Source organism: Gastrolobium bilobum, unplaced genomic scaffold (assembly GCF_033153095.1).
Source record: "Gastrolobium bilobum isolate Gb01-03AN ecotype WA unplaced genomic scaffold, APGP_CSIRO_Gbil_v1 utg5873, whole genome shotgun sequence".
Taxonomy (NCBI): domain Eukaryota; kingdom Viridiplantae; phylum Streptophyta; class Magnoliopsida; order Fabales; family Fabaceae; genus Gastrolobium; species Gastrolobium bilobum.
Window position 1 is genome coordinate 284,847 of NW_026898064.1, and position 21,832 is coordinate 306,678.

The following is a 21,832-nucleotide window of genomic DNA, read 5'->3' on the forward strand; positions in this document are numbered from 1 at the left end:
TAATTTTTTTATCGTTAGATGATTAGATATATTATCAAATCAATAGCTTTTAGTATATGTCATTTTATTACTGTTAATTTAATTTTAATTTTACAATAAAAGAATTATTATTATAAAAGGTTGTAAGTCCCTCAAATAATGAGTACTCTAAAAGCATCAACTAAACCAATATTTTAAAAATTACGCCAATGGAATTGGTTGAACTATGAATGGTTTAGAATTTGCACATTATCTGATTCAACAATAGTTTAAAGACCATTTAACATTTTATGGGAGAAGGATTCACTTGTTACCACTTAAAATTATTATTTTTTATCAACAAATTTATTATTTTTTATCACCAAATTGTAATTATTGATTTTTATTAATATGAGTTATAATTTATTGGACAATATTTATTAATTAATTATTAATTTTCAAAAAATTATAACTATGATATTGATGTTAAGATTTAGTGGTAAGAAGTGATAAACTTAATTGATTATAAGTATATTTTACCTACCAAATAGTGATAGCTCAGTTAGTAGCAATAGAACTGAGTATGTGAAAAGAAAAAGATATTGGTTCGATTCTCACATCCAGCACACTCTATATTAATTTCATAACCTCTTCAAAGTTCGTAGGGATATCACATGGCCAAAAGTCAATTTGTGGGGATATAAGAGTTAGTTTGTGGGAATACCTGAGAAGCCAACTCTGTACTGACTCACCTCATATTGGTCTTATAACTGGTTCAAAAAATCGAAACTTATGAGAATATTGGAGGAGACCATCCACCTCAAAAACATCACTTGGTTTAACTCAAAAAAGAAAAAAAAAAATATATCCCGCCCCATATTTTATTAGTTAAAAAATAAATATGAAATAGTTAAAAAAAAATAAAATTCATGTTCACAGAGCACAGAAGTTCGAAACAATTACACAGAACACAAATTAATCCATGGTTGGGTAACTACGGCGTGGACTTTTGTTTTTTTGTTTTTTCTTATTGATTTTTCAGATCCACCAAACCTAACACTACAGAAACATGTACATAGAACTCAGAAGTTGGAAACTTTTTGAGTCTTTAAGAGACAATCACATAGAGAGGACCAAAAGTTTCTTCTTCTGGTGTGAAAAAGAGAGACTTTTAAGCGTTGAAACATACCCAATTGGATGGTGGGTGCTGGAAATGGAGAGCGACCACCTTGGAAGGAGGCGGCCACGGCGGATGATGGTGGGCCACCACCACGACCCACCATCACTCTACCGCCACGTACTGCTTCCATGGACACCCTTTTCAACGGTGGTTTCAGCCCCGGTCCCATGACTCTGGTCTCTAGTTTCTTTGCCGAGGGTGAAGATTTTAAGTCCTTCTCTCAGCTTCTCACCGGTTCCATGGCGTCTCCGGTGGGCTTGCACAATTCACCTGGCTTCTTTTCACCTGCTCAGGTAAATCCTCACTGATACTTATGCAGGTGGTTTTAGCTTCTTCTTTTTTTATTGCATTTCAAGTAATGAAAATGTGTAAATATTGAAAAATTGTTTTTTTTTTTTTCTTTAAAAAAAATAACTTTTCATTTCTTAATATTGATAATGGATTTTGAGGAAAGATAGGGAAGAAACAGAATGACTATATTTTGTTAACTTGGTAGTTGAAGTTACTAATAAGGCCTTTTTTTTTTCTTTCCTGAATTGGACAAGTCTAAATATTTAATGTCACATTCAAATTCTACTATAATTGAGGGGTAAAGAAGATGTTAAGGTGGTTGTTGTCATAAGAGTTGTTGTAGGTTGTCGATTCCATGATTTTCAAGTATGGCTGTTAATGAGTGTAGGATTATTGAATGTGTATGCAGTTTTCTCAAATTTCATTCCTTTAGTTTACGTGTGGGATTACTTTTGGGGATTCTTCATGGTGGTGGAGGTTACCACAAGGTGCAGAATTTCCTGGTGTCTGCTACTGAAAAAGATAGAGTTTGACACCTTCCCAGAAGCAGAGATGAATTTACTTCATTTTTCTTATGCTGAAACATTCATTAAATACATGGTCTATGAGAGACGAGTAGACGACTAGAATTAGACTTTTGTGTCCATCTTGGTGAATTGTTATCTTATACCAATGGATAGCCTCAGATGGGGAGTTATTTTAATAAGTTTCAATTAAAGCAGATAAGGGTGTATTTTTCTTTTCCCGGAATGGGTTCTTTGTCAAAATTGTTAGTTGTCTCGTGTAAGTGATTATGAAGTACCAATCTAACTTTCAGAGAGGAGCTTTATTCAAGTTAGAGATCAATACTAAGTTGGAAACTCCAACACAAGTGTATATCATTCTTGACATTGTTACTTCTAGTACCAAAATAAAACAAAATCAAAATGAAATAGTGGATATTTCCTCTTCTCTAAGATTCTTTAAATAGACAACCTATGGTGTCATCATGGTCTCCATTTCATAGCATATCGACTCCCTCAACATATTCAACTTTGACATATTTATTGTTGGCTGATTGACCATCTTGCCCCTATTTTAATAAAAATTATTACTTTAACCCTCTTTATAAATTATATAACAATTTGCCCCTCTTCTCAAATTATATACCAATTTGCACCTGTTTGACCAATGTTTTATCCACAATTTCTCGAGTATATAAGTCAAACATTAATCATATAGGGGCATATTGGTATATAATTTAAGAAGAAGGGTAGATTAGTACATAGTATATAGTTTAGGAAAAGGGACAAAGTGATAAATTGATTTTAAAAGAGGGATAAAATGGTCAGTCAGCCTTGGCCTAAACCAGTAACTTTTATGTTGAAATTGGCAGGCTTCTGAAATGGGTGAGACTATCGGCATTCCCAATTGCTCATTCTAAACAATGAGTAGTACTACAAGATAATTGGTTCTGTCTTTAATAGGATTTGACTTTTCTAAATTTTAACGTATAATTTAAAGAATAAATTGAAAGAAAATAGCTGCTCTCAATTTTCATTTTGGTGTCTTAATGAAGAGACCTCATGTACATTTGAAATTGGCTTCTGCCAACTTATTTGAAGATTGAATCACTTTATATTTAATTTAAAACTTATCATTGGTAAATGAATTTACTACATATAGGGCTGAATCATACTTATATTTGTATCATCTGATGAATACCCAAATATAAAAGACAAACTGTTGTAAATATACAAGGAATAATTATGTAATTATTATACTTTTTTTTTCCTTTTATAGGGAAAACTCAGTTTTTTTATTTGTTTCCTTAGAATCACCTCTATATTAGGAAAGTAATTACTCACATTAGTCTATATATTGTAATTTGTAACCCTCTGTACATGAATAATAAAAAGTAATAATATTCAGTATTTTAGATTTCATCTTGATATTAGAGTTCTTGATCTAGGAGACTCTATTTTTGTGAAAAAATTCCAGTCTGCCTTCATTGCAGTTGCTACCTTGATGCCCTGATTCTTCTAAACAAATTTCAGCACAAGGTAGGGCGGACATGTACATTGTTCATGCTTTAAGTCTAATGAGCGCTTGTTGAGCGGGTGTATTAGATATAAAAACCATTTCCTGCATTTTCACCCAATAGCTTAAGCTTTTGAAATAGTTGGTTCATGATAGAAATGATATTCAATATGTGTAACTATGCATACATTTTTTTTAAGGGATTATACTCAGTTCCACATCGAATCATTCAATAGGAGCTCTAAACTGATCTCCTCACCACAAGCTTAGGCTTAGGTCCACTCTGATACTGTTTCTAATATCACAAATCTTTCCGAGAGTGTCAGCTAAGTTCTGTTCGGGCCCTTGGACTTTTCTGTTACATAAAATTTCTAGTTACTCCTAATTGAGGATTTAGGCAAGTCCTAACAAGTGAGCTTTATGGTAAGTGCGATATGATTGCTTGGTAGAGATGAAGCCTACAATAAGAAGGGAAGATGCATCAAGTCAAGATTCTAATATCTGAGAGCAAAAGTAACGCTGATCCTTGAATTGATACTAAAGATAGAAAAAATTTCATGATCAATCATCCGGGTCTAATACCTAATTGGTTGGAAGCCACACAGCTATCTCTAAATAACAAGTGTTGATATCCAACTAAGCTGTTGAAACAATTACAATAAAGAAAAGGATCAAACAATAAATAGAAGATATTAATTAGGGTTGATGCAAACAACTAATAATGGTTATTCAAGTGTACTCCTAAAATGCATCTAACACATACTTTTTAAACAAAATTCAAATACAAAAAACAACTTCTATAAAGTTAACAAGATAATACTTAATAAGGGTATATTGGTAAAAATATTATACTGAATAAGCATATATAAATTGTTCCCAAAAAAGGGATATATATGGGAAAAACTATTCTCATGCTACATGAGATAAGTTTTTTCTCCTACACACCCTTCGATAATTGTGTCACCTTTTTCTTTTTTAGGTGGTGGAGCCCACAAGTTTGTCTCTATGACATGTGATAACTTATCTCCTTTAACATGAGATTAATAAAACCCTATATATATATATATGTAAATATGTGATACCTTTGTTCTGGTGAGGTTAAGGATGAGAACATAACAAAAAATGAGAAGCTACTTGTTAGATTATATGAGCTATCTATGTGATATTGAAAACTTTTTTACCATACGTGATAGGTACCAGAATCCTAGAACAGAAAAGAAAGAACTGAAATGGTATTGATAAGGTTGAATCCAAATCAGACCCAATGGTTTAAGTACATAATGTCTCAAAGGAAAGTAAAATTATAGTAAAGCTAGAAAATGATATGACAGAAAAACAGGTAATCTAGAGCAATTAGAGAGGCTAATGGTCTCTCCCAAGCCTGATCAATGTCCCAATCCCAAAAGATGCCTCTGCCAATTGATGGTTCACCTATTTATGCAGCAAGAGTGGTGCTTCCCACATTCCCTTCTAATCCTAACCAAATCCTAACTGATTTCCCCTCTCTAACATAAAGGAAATTATTCGCCCTTGCTGACTCAACAGGCTGTAGGGCAAGAGATCCCATATACTCTTCCCATAATACACAATGGTGTTGTATTAATATGCATGATATTGAATGGTGCAGCAAAACACAGCCACTATTGTCAGGGTAACACTGTCGCATATGATTTTTTTTAAAGTGATTATACTGCCTTCTTGTTCTCCTGACAACACTTGTGGGGCATGTAGGGGTCCTTTGGAATGACACACCAGCAGGCACTAGCACAAGTCTCAGCTCAGGCTGCACAGGCCAACTCAAATATGCATATCCAAGCTGAACATTCATTGTCTGTATCAGCATCTCCTGCTACCTTGTTGACACAGGTTGTTGCAGCGACTTCCAATACTACACAACTGCTTATGCCATCCTCAATGGGAGACTCTCGGGCAGCAATGACAAAATCCAGTGATTATTCTCACCCTGAACAAAGATTGCAGTCTTCTTTACTGAATGTTGATAAGCCTGCTGATGATGGCTACAACTGGAGGAAGTATGGGCAGAAACAGGTGAAGGGTAGTGAGTTTCCTCGAAGTTATTATAAGTGCACGCATCCAAACTGTCCTGTCAAGAAAAAAGTTGAGCGCTCACTTGACGGTCATGTAACTGCAATTATTTATAAAGGAGAGCACAATCATCAACCTCCTCATCCTAACAAGCGCTCAAAAGACACCGTAACTTCAAATGAAAATTCAAGTATGCAAGGGAATGTTGATTCAACTTGTCAAGGAATAACTACACACTCAATGTCTAAGACTGATCCAGAATCTAGTCAGGCAACAGCTGAACATCTATCAGGAACAAGTGACAGTGAGGAAGTAGGTGACCATGAAACTGAAGTGGATGAGAAAAATGTTGAGCCTGACCCCAAGAGGAGGTAAGTTTTTATTTTATTTAGATCTGTTCATGCTGGATAATCATGTGTTTTTATGTTATCTTAGAAGTGTTATAATCCTGCAGAATTACAGAAGCGACATCCTCAGATCCAGCTTCTTCACATAGGACTGTCACAGAGCCTAGAATCATTGTGCAAACAACAAGTGAAGTTGATCTCTTAGATGATGGGTATAGATGGCGAAAATATGGGCAGAAAGTTGTCAAAGGCAACCCTTATCCTAGGTGTTATTGCTTTTCCTCTACACTTTGATTGTATCTATTGAAATATTCATGACTGTTGATTGTCCTTAACTTGTTAAAATTTTGGTACCCCAAAAAAAATGCTCAATTATTCATAGTCATCACTTGGATTATACTACTTTATATAATATGCTCTACAGCATAGTGAACTGATATGAGATCCATATCTTTCTCCAATATCTTGCCTCATTAAACCTTGTGTTGTCCTGGAAAAAAATACTGATGCTTGCTTATACCACGTTTAGGAGCTATTACAAATGTACAACCCCAGGTTGTAATGTCCGGAAGCATGTTGAGAGAGCCTCAACAGATCCTAAAGCTGTTATAACAACATATGAAGGAAAACACAATCATGATGTGCCAGCAGCTAAGACTAACAGCCACACCATTGCCAACAATAGTGCATCTCAGTTAAGATCACAAAATACCATACCTGAGAAGCATAGTTTAGGCAGCAGAGGTATTGGGGGCAATGAGCAACCGCCTGTTGCACATCTACGGCTGAAGGAAGAGCAGATAACTTAGGTACCTTGTTTAAGGCTGGAAGAACTGGTAATATGAGAACTTGCCACCTTTAAGGAAAAATGTGTCTCTGCTCACAAGTCATCTTTATTTTGATGTTCAATGCATTCTTTTTCAGTCTTAGGCCAAAGTTTTGATCAAGGCCTATCATTCCAGTTCCTGATAAACGAAATATTCCTACAGTATTCTCTTCCTCCACAACCACGTTCCCATGAAAGGTAAAGGAAAATGTTTAAACAAGAAAAGTTTGCGGAATGAACAGAGGTTTTGGATGATGCTATACTAATTGTGCCTTTTGTGTACATTGAAAATATAAGTTATGTTGTTTAATTTAATTGGTCATCATTTCATCATGTAATTCCTTGCTCTTTGATATTTTGATCAAGAATGTGACCAAGATTTGGATCTATGATGAATTTCATTATAGGCTCTCCTCATCCATCCAATTTGTTCATTGCCTAGTCATAAAACTTGTAATCAAGGTAGATTCCAGAATAAAAATTAGAGTAGACTCGAATTCTTGTGACCTTGCATGTTTTAAGTTTTTATAGATAAATTGTTAAAAATTATTATGAATAACTGTTTGGAGGAGAAGAAGGGAAAGGACCAAAGTGCCCTTCTTTTATTCCTTGGTGTCTGTTCATGCCTAAAAACTGCCAACATGATTGTTCACTGCAAACGATGATGACTTTCTAATCATGAATAGATACAATCCTTCAATTGTGGCCTTTTGTTTTCTATAAAAGCTAATGGAGGGCAACGGAAACAAATCTTTTTCTTTTTTATGAATTTTTTTTCCATTCTTGTTGCCGAAATCCGGCTCTAATTTTTGCATTGAACCTCTGCATAGCCATACCTATTATTGTGATTTCTCAGACATTTTGTTGTGTCCGAGGGGATTGTAGAGTGGAATTGCTGCTATGATATAGACGTAATTCGTTCTATCTTGGAGACATTTGTTCGGATTCTTGGGTACCGAAGAGAGGACAATCTGTTTTAAGGAAACAGTGTGTACACTAGGCCAGGTTAACATCCTTAATTTGGTTTGCATTCTCATTATCTTTAATTATTGTTGTTGTATACTTTTGGTTTGTGCATTGTGTTTACTTCATAATTACAGTATCTGTGTGTCTGATATTTGGTGTTGGGGCTTGCTTTGCATACGGTTTCCATTCCATTTCCTTAACATAAATACCCCAGCTCAAACTTGGTCAGTAACACGACCTCTTATGGGTGAAAAATCAAAGAGAAGTCAGTTTAATTTCTGAAACTAGAGATATGGGGTAGGAGTGATTTAAACAAACCTTAATCCCTTAACTACAAGCCGATTTGAATCCACTTATTTGAACTCCTAATGATGCTATGATAGTCTAAGTTGTACATACGAGAATCAAAGATATCAGTGAATTAGATGCAGTTCCCTTGATATCCAGTTAATTCTTTAGCTGAAACAGAGAAGCTACTGCTATTATATATATCTACATCTGAAAAAAGTTATTAAAAAAATATGTTTCATTAACTTATAAATAAAATTATAATAAAATGTAACAACTTTCTCAATATAAATTTAAAATATTGAACAACCCTACATTTATATTTAGAGTTGGAAGGTATGTAGCCTTTTACGTAGCATTAAATTCTTTTCAAACTATTACAATCACATTACTTTTGACCATGCTTCTTGTTGAGTGTATCTTTGGTATTCAATAACTATTGCTTTGAATAAAGAGAACCATTTAGATTTTATGTTTATTTACTTTTACAAATTTTAATTCAATAAATGGCACATGTTCGCAATTTGCCCTATATACTTTCATTTTCTTTATCCATCCGTTTCTTATCTTTTTAGGTCACTCGAAGATGGCTTAATAACCATTCAGGGAAAGACCTTGTGGGCCTGTTGGATACCCCACCCCCCGTGCTCTCATAATATGATCTTAAAACGAACGTAAATGTACGAACTAAGAAGTCAAAAAACATAGTTTTTCCCTAGAAGAATATCCTGATCACAAATTTGTATTTAACATTCCAAGATGATGCTTCTTCAACTGTCACCCTTTATATTAGTCATCCTTTACCGAAATCATCTATTTTGTTTAGATTTATAAAATTATGCAGTAACTTCACTATCTGTTTGATCATTAAAAAAATAAAAATAAAAGAAAAGGCAAATCCTGTGCACAAGACTTCCTAATTTGTGAGGGTGGAATTTGCGTTGATTGCACGTAATTTTATCCTTAAATTTTTGCAAAAAAAATTGTTTTCCATACTTGAACCTCAGGCCGAGATCACAAAAAGCAACCTTACCGATTCTTCAAGATTCACCCTTAATCATTTGTTGATCATTATAGATTTCATTTTTCGTGTAAAACGAATCTCAATATTAAAATTATGACCATTGATCTTAATGAAAGGTTAAAATCTTCCATATGATTTGTTATATTAAAAGATGATATAAGAGGATCCATTCCCACATTCACATTCGATAATCACACATATTAACTGAAATTAGTGTCTTCTAATAAGTATCTCTTCCTTGAGGAACCTCAAATTTATCTGCAAGTCCTGATAGAAACATGACTGTATGATCTAAGAATATTTGACACAACAGAAGGAGGAAAGAGAATTGTCATGCAAAGTAAACATATAGAACTTCAATACCACCATCACATGACAAGTTTTTTTTTTTTTAAAAAAAAAAAAATCAATCTTGCATATCAGAGAAAGCTCAAATTTCTTCAAAATGGTTATTATTATCATTGTTTTGTGGTTAATTAAATAGATCTGGCACCCAATTCTTTCAAATATCAGCCAATCTTTTTTTTTCCCCCAATTGTACAACATGCACGCCTGAATCAGTTATCATCAAGAGTCACAATGGTAGGAATTTTGCCATGGTTAACAAAATCAATTTTATTCAATCGTAAGCAGCACAACACTTGCTCTGGAAGTTCCTCCTGCTTTTGTGCCTGTAAAAAAAGAGGGATATTAAAATATGGAAGCATATTACTACACGAATCAATCAACTGGGAAGAACATAAGGCTTCCTAAGCACAAGAGCTAAAAGATTTTTCTTGTAGAGTATTTCTAGATTCAATATTTAGTGATGTGTTATGAGTGCAGATTGCAGAATATTGAGAAAATGACTTCCATGTGATCATTCATTCATTTACTCTTAAGTTCTAAGAATATGACATGCAAAGTAAAATTCTGAGAAAAAAGAAAGAAAAAATGGCAAAAGAGTACCCTATCTTGCTAACTATAAGAAAAGCTTATTTTTCATTTACAAGGAAATTTGGCATTTTATATAAACCGGAAAAAGAATGACAATAGATGCATGAGAGTCAATCATTTGTTTGAGAGAGAGTTAGCTTGATCAACTTGATAACAGAAATGTTCAAACTAACAGTTGCAAGAGCATACTATACCTGGATAGTTAAGCCAACATCAAGTATTCCATGCTTTACACGGTCTCGGAGTGAATCAAGTCCTTTCCTCGATATATAGCTAAAGCGATGTATATCCAGGTCTATCTCAAAATAGTTAGGTCCCTGAGATTAAAATACATAAATAAAGTGTAAAAATATATGAAGCAGAAAAATCATTCTGCATGGTAAAGCGAGCTCCATGCTATGTTAAAGATAAATAGAACTTATGTAAGATCCTTGTTGTATAAGAACAATCCTTTTGTTAAACAACTTGACATAGATTATGCCACCTCAAAGTTCATTTGAAATATTACCCCACCCCCATTTGTAACCTACCTGATTGAAGATAAATAAAATGAAGTTGCTAGTAATCAGTTAATTTAATTAATATACTTCAGAGAGCATAATATTTGAATATATCTCAACATAAAAGACATAATGGAATTTGTGTCATGTGTGTGTTACTGGTTTAAGAGTTTCCAATATCATTACAAAAATTTATAACCGTTAACGGTGTCAAGTGAACCAGTAATAGATGGAGGGATCCTAAGGTGTTGTTATATTAAATTAAAACTTTTCAAACTATAACCAAAATGTATATAAAAATGTCAATACCATGATTAGCCCAAATCTGATGCAACTAATGTTGAAGATTAATAGTTCAGAGATTTCATCAACTGAGAAGTAGACAGATATTTTGAGATTAGCAAGACATAAATTTATATATACCTTAAAGAAATTGTGTTGAGGACGTGAAAGCACTGGCTTGCCATTGTAGGCATGTATAAGCCTCCTCTCGGCAGAATTCAGATGAAGATCCTCTGGATTAACAACCCCAGCCAAAATTTTTAGCCTTTCCCTAAAGGGAACCAAGCTTTCCTTTGTATACCCTTTCACCGTTTCCATCTCATCATCCAATAATCTCTGTTAAATCCAAACTGTTATTTAACTGAAAAATATACTCAAGTACAATCTAGGACACTGCATCAAGATCAAATATCAAATGGGATTTTTTTTCCCAAGTTGGAATAGTAGAAATCGAGAATCATGCTACAACTTCAAGAAGGCAACATTAGGAAGTTAATGAGTGTGTCCTATTAAGAACCTACTTCAAAAGTACACCCAAGAATTTCTAACGCATTTGTGGCTAGATAATACACGAGGACAATCAATTATTGGAAACAAAATCAAATATCTATGCACAGAGGAACACCTCATGGGGAAATACACCAAAAGAGATTATTCTACTTAACAGGATTAACCCTTATAAAATATGGAATGCCCCCCATTACTCATAATTTATGTAAGGATAATTCAATTAGATATTGAAATTATATTTGCCTTTAGGAAACATAAGAAGAAATGTGGCAGCAATTAAAGGATTTATTTACTTCCTTTTAGGGTAACATCATTGTAAACTTACAGGTTTGAAAGTTTAATCAAGTAAATATTGATGAGAGGAAATACCTTGATCTTCTCCTGAAAAAGTGGTGAGGTCTCTGTGTCAAAATTTTCCGACAGTTTAAAATATAGTACAAGGCTCAAACCTTCCCCATTGGCATCACCAAGGAACACACTAGCAGGATATGTTGGCAACTGGGGCAAAAGCAACATAACCAAATTATGTAAGCATTCTTTAACTTGTTCAAGTAGAGAACAAGAGCAATAGACCTCATCAAAAGTGAAATGCATAAGTTGTGACTATAAAAGGAGAAAATATATAGTTTAAGATGGAGAGAAAACCTGTATATTAACAATGAGGAGGGAAGGTACTGTCTCATGTTCTTTGACAAATGGAAGTTCAAGATACTTAGCAATGTGATTTATCTTCCGTGGACAGACAAATAAATCAACACCTATTGGTACATAAGGGCAGTAGTCTACAGCAGGACTCTTCTGCTTATCTCTGCATAAATTATTATCATATATAATATCAATCTTGCAGAAGAAACAAGAATAAAATCAATGGACAAATGAATAAAGAATTGCATAAAATGAAAAAAAGATTGAAAGATACAAATTTCTGACATGCCTGAAAAAACTTTCAGCTCGGAGCTTGAACACTGAAGGTGAAACTGCAGACCAGGAACCAGGGCATGGATTTTCTTGTGTTGAACTTGGAATTTGAAGCCCTGCTCTGGGACGATAAAGAAACCTCTCAGTTGCACCTGTCCATCCACTCTTTAGTATCGTAGCTTTGACAAGTTCAAATAACATGAAAAAACTAACTCACAATAAAGATGTAACATATAACGCAACACAAAAGATTATTGATTGATATATTAAGTACAGATTACGTTCTCATTGTTGGAAAAGGAAAGCCTTCCAAATCTTTAAAATTGTTTCACATTGAGGAATTTTAAAAGATAAAATCTATATAAAGAATTATTCCAGTTTCCAACAAAAGTCCAAAACATTGAACAGAAAACAAAGGAAAATCTTACAGATTTATGTACTTACATAATTCAGTCTTGTCATTTGCATCAACGGATGTCCTTTTTACAGAAAGCATGATAACTGTTGATTGCTTTGCGCTGTTTTCTTGAGTTTTCTCTCCATTCTTACAGTTCCCTCCATCTATTTTTAGGTAGCTCTCATAAAACTCCTCATATTTACACGCTGAATCTACAAAGCAGGATGCACTTTCGTACTGGAGTAACTGACTATTTGGCACACTCCCCAAAGCATTGCCCGCAAAGGGAAAACAATCTGTCAACCATAAAAAAAGGAACAGATAAATTCCATACCAATTCTGAAATAGTCACTAGAAACTACAAGACAAAAATGCATCACCTCCATGCACACTACTGAAGTCATCATCTGAATCAGATTCTAGAATGCTAACTGAGTCAAACCATGCTTCCTCTTGGTATTTTCCTGCAAAATGTATGTAAGTGCTCAGCATGTTCATCAAAGGAAGTTAGCTATGTCAACTCCAGGAAAATCCAACAAATTCAATGCCATAAGAACCATCATCCAGGACAACTAAAAATCACTTCTCATTAAACTCCGACTACTACTAGTGAGCGTAGGGGTAAAGACAATCCTTATAAGTAATCCTACCCTTCATATTTGCAAAAATGTTGTTTTCTAGATTCAAACCAGAGTCACAAAGAAGCAGTTTTATCACTGTTGCAGGCTTAAATAAATAAATAAATAACCAAAGGACCAAAATGAATGCATGATAACACTCTTAGACAACCATTAAGATAAATCTCCTAAAACTTTTGCATTCCAGCAAGGAGGGGGAGAGAAAATTAGATACCATTTGCATCAATTTGACTATGGTATTGGAGCTGGGTAAGATGAAACTTCATGTTTGAAACCTCTGATCTCCGGGCACCCTTCTCAAAGTCCATCTGAACAAAGTCACTGAGACAGAACTCTCCAACACGGTTTCCAGCATTGCTAACCCTTTTCAAAGGCATTTCAGGAATTCCAGTGGGAATATTTCCTCGCCGTTTCCCAGATTTGTGATGTCTTCTTTTCTTACCAGTGCCCTTCCCATTTGGGTTTGAGGCACAGCTACCCATTGTGGTGGAAGCTATTTTTTTTACTAATCCAGCCAACATTGTGATTATCTCACTATAAAACACCAGGCACTTTGTCTATATAATTAAACCCCCCTGAGAAGAAAGAATCTTGCAACCACACAAAACAATCAAATTTAGATCAAGAAAGGGAATGCATGCAGAAGAATAATTATAAACCACTAACTGCTTGTAGTTGTAGATATAGATAAAGCATAAGAATATGGAATAAAACACATAAAAATTGAGCAGCAGGACATACCTTGAACTCAAAAAATTAACAATATAGAGTTCTCCGTCCTTAACCAATAGACAATGATATACACCTGCGATGAACTATGACATTGAGGCCATCACATAGCTGTGCCTGCACTACCACCTTTGAAGAAAATCTGAAGAAAGCTCTAATAAAAAATACACATATTCATCCATCAATAAATGCTCGAGGGGTAGAGAAAACCGTAACAATTAGACCGAACTTTAATCATTAATAATGATAAAAAAAAAAAAAACAAATTGAAAGAAAGAAAATCAATAATCCTCTTCTAGATAATCTAGCGTTGGCCATGATTGATTTCACATGAACACAAACCTACAACACGTGCTGCAATGTTTAACGGGTAACTAACATAAAACAAAACAAGCACTATTGAGCAAGTCACATGAAAATTAATAAAAGCAGACATTAGAGAACATGATGAGAAACATTGAACAATGAAGGCATGCATGCGTGCGGTCTTATAAATCACATGCACGTACGAAACAAAACAAAAAAAGCATTGAAGAATATAGAAAAAGGGTCATTCTCATTGCTCAATGTTCATCTATGAAAAATACAAAAAAACCATGAAACAAGAGAGAGAGAGATAGAGAGAGAGAAGAAGGACCTGAGGGAGGGCATGCAGAAAGAAGGGGAAGTTGCAGCACAAAGGAGGAACCGTCGTTCCAAGAAAAGGAACTAGGATTCCTCTTTTCTTCTCTCTTCTCCTCTGTTTGTTCCCCTGTTTATGTATTATGTATAATGAGATCAGAACTCAAAATGAATGAAGAAGACAACACAACGAGAGAAAGAGAGAGAGATTTTCACAACTGTACCCACCCAACCCAACACAGCCTCCGTTGTCTTCGGATCCTACGTTGTTGTCAAAGTCTTTATCCTCTCCTTTCTATTCTGTTTCTCTTCCTCTCTCTCTCTCTACATTCTCATAAAATATACCTTTTTTAATTTTTTTTTATTATATTATTTTTATATTAATTTTACTAATTAAAACTTTATGTTTATCTTATTATAAAGAGGTTATATTTAGAATTTCTTTTGATTTTAGTCAATCTGATTTTCGTCAATCTCATTATTATAATTCATTGGGTCATATTTATTAATTAATTATTAATTTTTAATGAATTATAACCGTCAGATTTGCAGAAATCAACAATTAAAATTTGATTGTAAGAAATTGTAAGGGAAAAGAGGTTATAAATATAACCTTTTTCTATTTCTTTTGGTATTCAAACCTTCCTCGTCTTATTATAACATAAGATTTAGTTCTTGAACATTTTTTAGACATACGACATTATTACTATTAGTTAGTATTATTATCAGTGTTACTATCACTTTATTTTATCGTTAGATTAATTATGTTGATTCAACGGTTGTATTTATTTTCACATTTGTATCATTATGATTCTCTATATTTAATGTGAAAGCATTAAATATGGGGAATCATAACGAAAATAAATATAAAGTATTAAATATAGGAAGAAAAAAAATTCTTAGAAAGTTAAATCATAATTGTGGAATCAACATAATCGATTTAACGATGAAATAAAGTGATAATAACATTGATAGTAACATTAATTGGTAGTAACAATATCATATCTCCTCTTATATCAAAATAATTCGAAAAAATATTTTGGGGAGTCAATTTAATGTTGCTTGTTTTTAGTATACTAAATTGATGTTTCAAAATATCTTGAAAGACCAAACTAAAGGTTCGTTTAAAAAATAAAAAAGTTGATTTAGAAGACTAATTTATTAAGTAAGAGAATTTCACAAGTTAAATATTATATCAATTTTTTTTAATTTTTTTACTTAATATATATGAACGGAACACAATTGTTTTTTTTAAAAACTTTATTGTGAATGACTTATCTTTAATCAAGTTGGAAAGGTAAATTAGTAAATATGCAAATAAATTGATCACTTAAAAACCTAATTGAACAATGAAAGATAAATCCACATAGTAGGTTGTCATCATGTAGAGAGTATCGTATTTTTCTTCTATGAACATTTTTTTTCCGCACAAAATATATATGGGATTTGCATTTGTCACTTGATATGACACAACAAATTTTCTTACACACACGACATTTTGTGGAGCTCACATCTTTTGAAGAAAAAATAAAAATTACAGCACACAAAACGAGTCTCTATATCATTGCAGAATCACTCTTTTTACAAGTCAATATATATTCATAGACTATTTAAAGGCGAAAGGTTGCTGTCCGTGGAGAATCTTTCTTTTCATTCGATCAGTGACTGCTTATAATAATGGAAATCATGGAAGGTCGCAATCATGGCAGCGTGGCAATACAATGCTTGTCCAAAAAGAGGGATTATATATTTGCATGAAAAATCGTAGGAAGAACTGCATTCAATTTCATTTTGGAAAATGCAAAAGCTTTCCACTTCAATTTGTTGAAGTGTTTTGTTTTATAACATAAGATCTAGTAATAATTTCAAACTAGTTTCCTTACATAATAAATTTAGGAATGATACTTTTCACCAAAAATAAAAAAATAAATAAAATTAGGTATGATACTACTCTTAAAAAAAATCTCTGGAAAGGATATATACGTAACCAAGTGTTATGATTAATTCAATTTCTGTAAAAAATTAATTCAATCCAAAAATTTAAGCAGTAAATAATATGCTTTTAATGATTTTTATATTATATTTCTGTGACATCCAATGACCCATCACCTGGTTGAGACAATTCAAAATTAATGTGTTGTAAACTATAAAAATGTTTGTAAACATTATTATATGCCATATTTAAATAATTACTGTTCTTGAAAATTGCTGATTTACTCATGCATAATTATGCATTAATTAAATTTTCATATTGAAAAACTACAATTAATTAACCCATATGATTTGCCTCCTTTAAAATGAAGTATGTTTTAAATAACAAGTGCACATTGTTGATTTGAAAATTAAAGAAATAAATTTCAACAACTTTTATAATTTGATTTATATATACGTGTTGTGTGTTGCACAATTTCAATCATTCCTTATAATTTCACACTTTAACTTCTAAGGTACACTCTCCACTTTAACATTCTCCACTTTAATTTCAATCATGAGGAATAGAATTCTTAACTTAATATATTTGTTGGACATAACCAACCGTTAGACATAAGGAACAATGCAAACTTATTTCGTTCATCTAGAATAGACATTTATCAAAATCTTTTAACCAAGATTCATTTATAATTAATACAGACAATATATTATCTTCGTTCACAATTGTTTCTCTTCTCTAAAACTCTCTTTGGAAGTACATAATATTATTGTTTATTGGAATGGGAAATGTCCTGATGATAAAAATATACGGCATTGTGTGTATGCAGCCAAAGACAATGTACCATAACTCCTAAAGAGTTCCGGCCCCTCACAACAACTTTATCAAATGGCTTTTGTCACTGATTTGTCATTATAATCAGTGCGTTTGAATTGAGGTAAAAAGAATACATTGAATTTGTGTCCAAAAGTAACTATGACATAACAGGATATTAGGCCAATAGTCTTGCCTAACCTACCTACCATAAATGAAGGAACAAACAAATACTATAGGTTATGAACTACATTAAGATATTAATGGAACTTAACCAAACTACTATGCAGAATGGCTTCTCCCCCTCATGTTTCTTGCTAGTTTAGCTATCATCATAGCAATAAGTCAACATATCAGTTTACAAAGGCATTCGTGCACATTAATATATAATTGCTCGTATTCATATATGATTTTAATAATTTATACCAATGTTGTTGAATAGGAATATCATCAACCCGCAAATAAAAGTCATCATAGGTGCAAACATTCAAGCGGCTAACAACTACATTAAATATCAACCACAATAATCTCAAACATCTTTCTTTAACCTTAGCAAAATTATTTTAGACTTTTTAGACAAAATCAAAAGAAACCTTCTCTGCCTAACAATCTAAAAGCCCTTTTCAAATTATACACAATTATATTATTGTTTAAGAATCATAAAGTAGCCCACAACAAGATTCAAATTATAGGTTTTCCAATCACCATTTACCAAACTAATCATTAGTTTAGGCACTCAGCTACTCTCAGACATGACAAAATTTCCACTAAAAGACTTTGTCTCCCGCATAGCTCTTATTTTACACCACATCCACTTCATCAACCTCCTATAAAATGAATAAATAAATAAAGACTACTTAACAACTTCTGAAATCAGATTGCACAAGATACGAAGAAAGGTTATTTTAGAGAAAGCTCAAGCACTGAAAAATCATACCTAAAAGCAAGTTATATACCTTTTCGTTTCCTAGAAAACTATATATGCTTTCTAATTAGTATACGTATACTTTAATCAGTACTGCATCAAATGATTTATCAGAGTAACTGGATCTGGAAAGCACAAACACGTTATTTGAAATGAAAAATATGTCAGATATGGGTTGAACACCAACATATGGTCAATTTTTTGGGATACGCGGTCAATGCTCTGACATATATTTTTGACACGCGATCAACATTCTCTGACACTTTTTTTCAGATCCAAAATTTATTTTATTTTATCTTTTTAACTAAACATGAAAAATTAATTTATAAATCAAATAGTTTCTGTTATGGAATTTCACATGAAAAATTATTTTTGCTTTATATTTATGTTATGGAATTTGAATATTTGATTAGTTATATGACTTATTATGGGCTGTTATGTGTATTAAATATAAACTATATTATATATATATATATATTAAAAATATTATTTAATATCAAAACATGTCCTAATATGTCCTAATATGTCCAAATATAATATTTTTTAAAATTAATGTGTCAGTGTATCGTGTCGTGTCGATATTAATGTAATATACACCGAGATAAATCAAGGGGTAAGTGAATTTGAACTCTACAAATGAGGAATTTATGTAATAGAATTTGAGCCTACAGCCGGCCCAGATCTTTCTGTAATTGCTTTCATGAAAAATACTTTTATATCATTAAGCAAATTCCATTAAAAAAAAGAGTATGAGTATTTAATATTTTTAAAATTTAAAATTAGAATATTTTCTTAATGAATATTCATAATATATAATTGCTTGTTTATAACAAGTAGAAGTGTTTGGTATATTATTTGGATTGACGGATATTATTCAATAGTTGGAATGGGTAATCAATTTTAAAATAAATTGTTTGTGATAAAATTATAATTTCATTTTTCAATATGTTAACTAAAAGGTGCTTTTAGGGTAATACATATGTTTTGTTTAGTTTGAATAAAAAAAAAATTATGTAGTAAGTTGCTAAAATAAGTATGAAATGATTTTTAAGGGGAAAACCATTTTTCCAGTTACCGGAGATAAAGTTATCTCCGGTGGGCTCAAAACGACGTCGTTTTGGGGTTATACGATTAAAAAATTAGAATGATAAAGACTAATATAACCCGGCAATATATTATAATTACAAAAACACCTTGATTTTCGTTCCAAAATTTGTTTTAAGCTTATCGAAAATAACTTATCTACATTGATCGAAAAAAATCCTTTACCCATGATTTAAACTACTTTTTATTAGGGATTGAAGAAATATTTTTTAATCTAAATTGGGAAGAAAAAAAAAAGGAACCAATAAAATTATTTGTTGGACTTGGGTGGAAATCGTCATGCTCAAGTTTAGTGCTTCTGAGTTCTCGCAGAGTGATTGATAATTTGAAAAGAGTTGAAACCTTCTAAAAAATATCAGACTCGTTTATTTGGATTGGATTTGGACCCGGTAGAATCGGTCCAAAACAATATTCATTTCTTTTGCTATTATTATTTTGTACTAATTTTTTACGAATACGAACACAATATAAATTTAAAATTGAATCAACCGAACGTTGTGTGGTTGAATTTGCCACCTCTAAATTTTGCAGATAGTTTGAGGTTATAAATTCAAATTGTAATGAATAATCTTTTTAATAAAAAAGATAATTTAAAGGGGAGTCAAAGTTGTATTATGTACCTATAGGGGAATGATTTATTTACAATTTTTTTTATAAATTACACTAAGTATGACCGGTCATACACTCTTGATTAAAATATGACCAATCATACTTAATATAATTTCTAAGAATTTGTAAATATAATCTTTTTTCAGTAAGATATAGTTTTTTTATCTGGCCAAAGAGATGTTGTTATCTGGGCCCTTTTCACGGGACAAGAGATGTGGTTGGTTAGATGATTAACTAAACTTAGTACACATCCTAATGCCCCATATTTACATTTTGGTCCACAAGTCCTGCAAACTACAGTGGTGAATGGTGATCATGATTTCTGACCCATTCCTTATCGAATGGGTAAGGCCCTGGTCCAATGACAAAGGCTATTTGGGAACTAAACAAATATATTTTATCCACACACCATCTATTAAATTTGTGTGGTTTTGTCAAATTATTATCTTATTGTGAATGTCTACCTAAATTAAATTATCTTGTAGTGATAAATCATAATTAAAAACACAGTGGGTGGAAATGAAGTTTTCCCAAAAAAAAAAAAAAAATGAACAAAAGTGACAAAAATTATATTGGAAAAGCAAAGTAACGCATAATAGATATGGCGAACCCAATTGACAATTCTAGTTTGCAAGTTTACTTGACATTATAGACCAAAAACAAGTGCTGCTATGTAAAAACAAAACATGGTTTAAGAAGAGCCCTATAATACTAATAAGATTCTCTATTTTTGGTCTACGAATATTTTTTAGATTGGGTTGTGGGTGATTCCTGAGTGAATTCTCTCTCTCTTTTTTTTTTTTTTCCTTCTGTAAAGGCCAATGTTATTGGGCCTTGTGGCCTCAATTACTAATTTAATGTATGAGTTGTTATGCAGCAAGCGACCTGTTCAAATTTGGATCACAAAAGAAAGTGGGGTGAGTTTTATGTCATTGTTTATTGAGAAATTATTTTTTCATATTATACGACATCGATGTCCGTATTATTATTTTTATTTTTTATTTTTTATTTTAACAAGTGATGAATCACATTATTTATTGTATCTATGACATGAGAGATGCTACCTCATCTGACATAAGAAAAGAGAAGCTATTATTTGAATTAAATCATTTTAAAATTTTAAACATGTCAATGTAAAAAATAATATTAAACAATTAATATATGCATATACAATAAATAATTTATAAAATTGATTTAAAAAGTTAATATATTTCTGTAACAAATACATAATATTCTAATAAGAAACGGAGGGGAGAGGATGAAGCAGCAAACATGAAGTGGTGGGACCACAGCATTTAAAGCCATAGACATAATTAAATGCATCACATGCTTATCTAAAGTTGTATCATGAGACATACCCACCAGTCTCTAGGCACATTCACCTCCACCTCCACCTCTTTTTTCTCTTTCTCTCCTTTGTTCCCCATCAAGCAAAGAAAAAGAATGTCATCAACGATCACCCTTTCCTCCTTGGCTTTTTATTTTATTGCTCATGAGTCTTTGGTCATGCCCTTGGACCCACTACTTATTATGCCTCCCTAAACGTTTAGCCCCTATCAATTATCAAATGTGATTAGATAACCAATTTAACTGTATTTAGTGTGGGGATTGTGAACCCTTTTTCTTCTTTCCCTTTTCCCTTTTATCCACGAATTGCGCGTTTTGTTTCTCTTTTGGTTGGTTAATGTGATAACAGTTCATTTCATGATTTGAATGTATATACTCTTTGTTTTTACAAAAGAATGAATGATGAAAGTCTGAGATTATACCTATACCCTCTAAGAGAAACATCTTATCATGTTTCATTTGAATCATTTCCGTGCATCAGGACAATTATCTCTCATAATACCCACTAGTAAAATTGATCCTGTAATTAAAGTAAACTTGGCATGTCTAAATGAAAATATTTTTTAATATAGTGAATTAAATCTCTCAAAGGAAAAGTGACACGTAGCTAAAATGATTAAACTATTGA

General features: G+C 32.3%; 2 protein-coding genes across 5 annotated transcripts; one reads left to right on the plus strand and one right to left on the minus strand.

Moving 5' to 3' along the window:
- Nucleotides 1-920: 920 nt before the first annotated feature.
- On the plus strand, nucleotides 921-8,721 carry LOC133312487 (probable WRKY transcription factor 4). Of its 4 annotated transcripts, none has more exons than XR_009751684.1 (7): nucleotides 921-1,431; nucleotides 5,180-5,865; nucleotides 5,949-6,107; nucleotides 6,371-6,677; nucleotides 6,766-6,865; nucleotides 7,553-7,672; nucleotides 8,497-8,721. XR_009751684.1 is itself a non-coding variant. In XM_061513687.1 (5 exons), the coding sequence occupies exons 1-4, from the start codon at nucleotides 1,156-1,158 to the stop codon at nucleotides 6,648-6,650; spliced, it is 1,401 nt and encodes a 466-aa protein (XP_061369671.1). In that variant the 5' UTR covers nucleotides 921-1,155; the 3' UTR covers nucleotides 6,651-6,677; nucleotides 6,766-7,518. The 4 variants fall into 4 exon arrangements, 2 of the variants coding, with proteins under 2 accessions (XP_061369671.1, XP_061369670.1); XR_009751685.1 differs by having other exon boundaries at nucleotides 6,371-6,650; XM_061513687.1 differs by lacking the exons at nucleotides 7,553-7,672; nucleotides 8,497-8,721 and having other exon boundaries at nucleotides 6,766-7,518.
- A 781-nt stretch (nucleotides 8,722-9,502) lies between these two features.
- LOC133312520 (uncharacterized) lies at nucleotides 9,503-13,560 on the minus strand. The gene is made up of 9 exons (XM_061513734.1): nucleotides 13,341-13,560; nucleotides 12,869-12,952; nucleotides 12,536-12,784; nucleotides 12,108-12,243; nucleotides 11,819-11,981; nucleotides 11,543-11,671; nucleotides 10,805-10,999; nucleotides 10,076-10,198; nucleotides 9,503-9,616 (listed from the first exon to the last, which is right to left on the minus strand). Exons 1-9 carry the CDS (start codon nucleotides 13,501-13,503, stop codon nucleotides 9,503-9,505), a joined length of 1,356 nt encoding a protein of 451 aa, XP_061369718.1. The 5' UTR covers nucleotides 13,504-13,560.
- Nucleotides 13,561-21,832: the final 8,272 nt, after the last annotated feature.

Excerpts from the sequence above, each read along its gene's own strand:
- LOC133312487 (XM_061513686.1), top strand. The coding sequence starts at position 1,156 with ATGGTGGGTGCTGGAAATGGAGAGCGACCACCTTGGAAGGAGGCGGCC. Across the intron at positions 1,432-5,179 it reads GCTTCTTTTCACCTGCTCAG|GGGTCCTTTGGAATGACACA; the intron begins GTAAATCCTCAC and ends TGGGGCATGTAG. Across the intron at positions 6,108-6,370 it reads AAAGGCAACCCTTATCCTAG|GAGCTATTACAAATGTACAA; the intron begins GTGTTATTGCTT and ends TACCACGTTTAG.
- LOC133312520 (XM_061513734.1), bottom strand. The coding sequence starts at position 13,503 with ATGCCTTTGAAAAGGGTTAGCAATGCTGGAAACCGTGTTGGAGAGTTC. Across the intron at positions 12,785-12,868 it reads CTTCAGTAGTGTGCATGGAG|ATTGTTTTCCCTTTGCGGGC; the intron begins GTGATGCATTTT and ends TATGGTTGACAG. Across the intron at positions 11,000-11,542 it reads TTTTTCAGGAGAAGATCAAG|AGATTATTGGATGATGAGAT; the intron begins GTATTTCCTCTC and ends TGGATTTAACAG.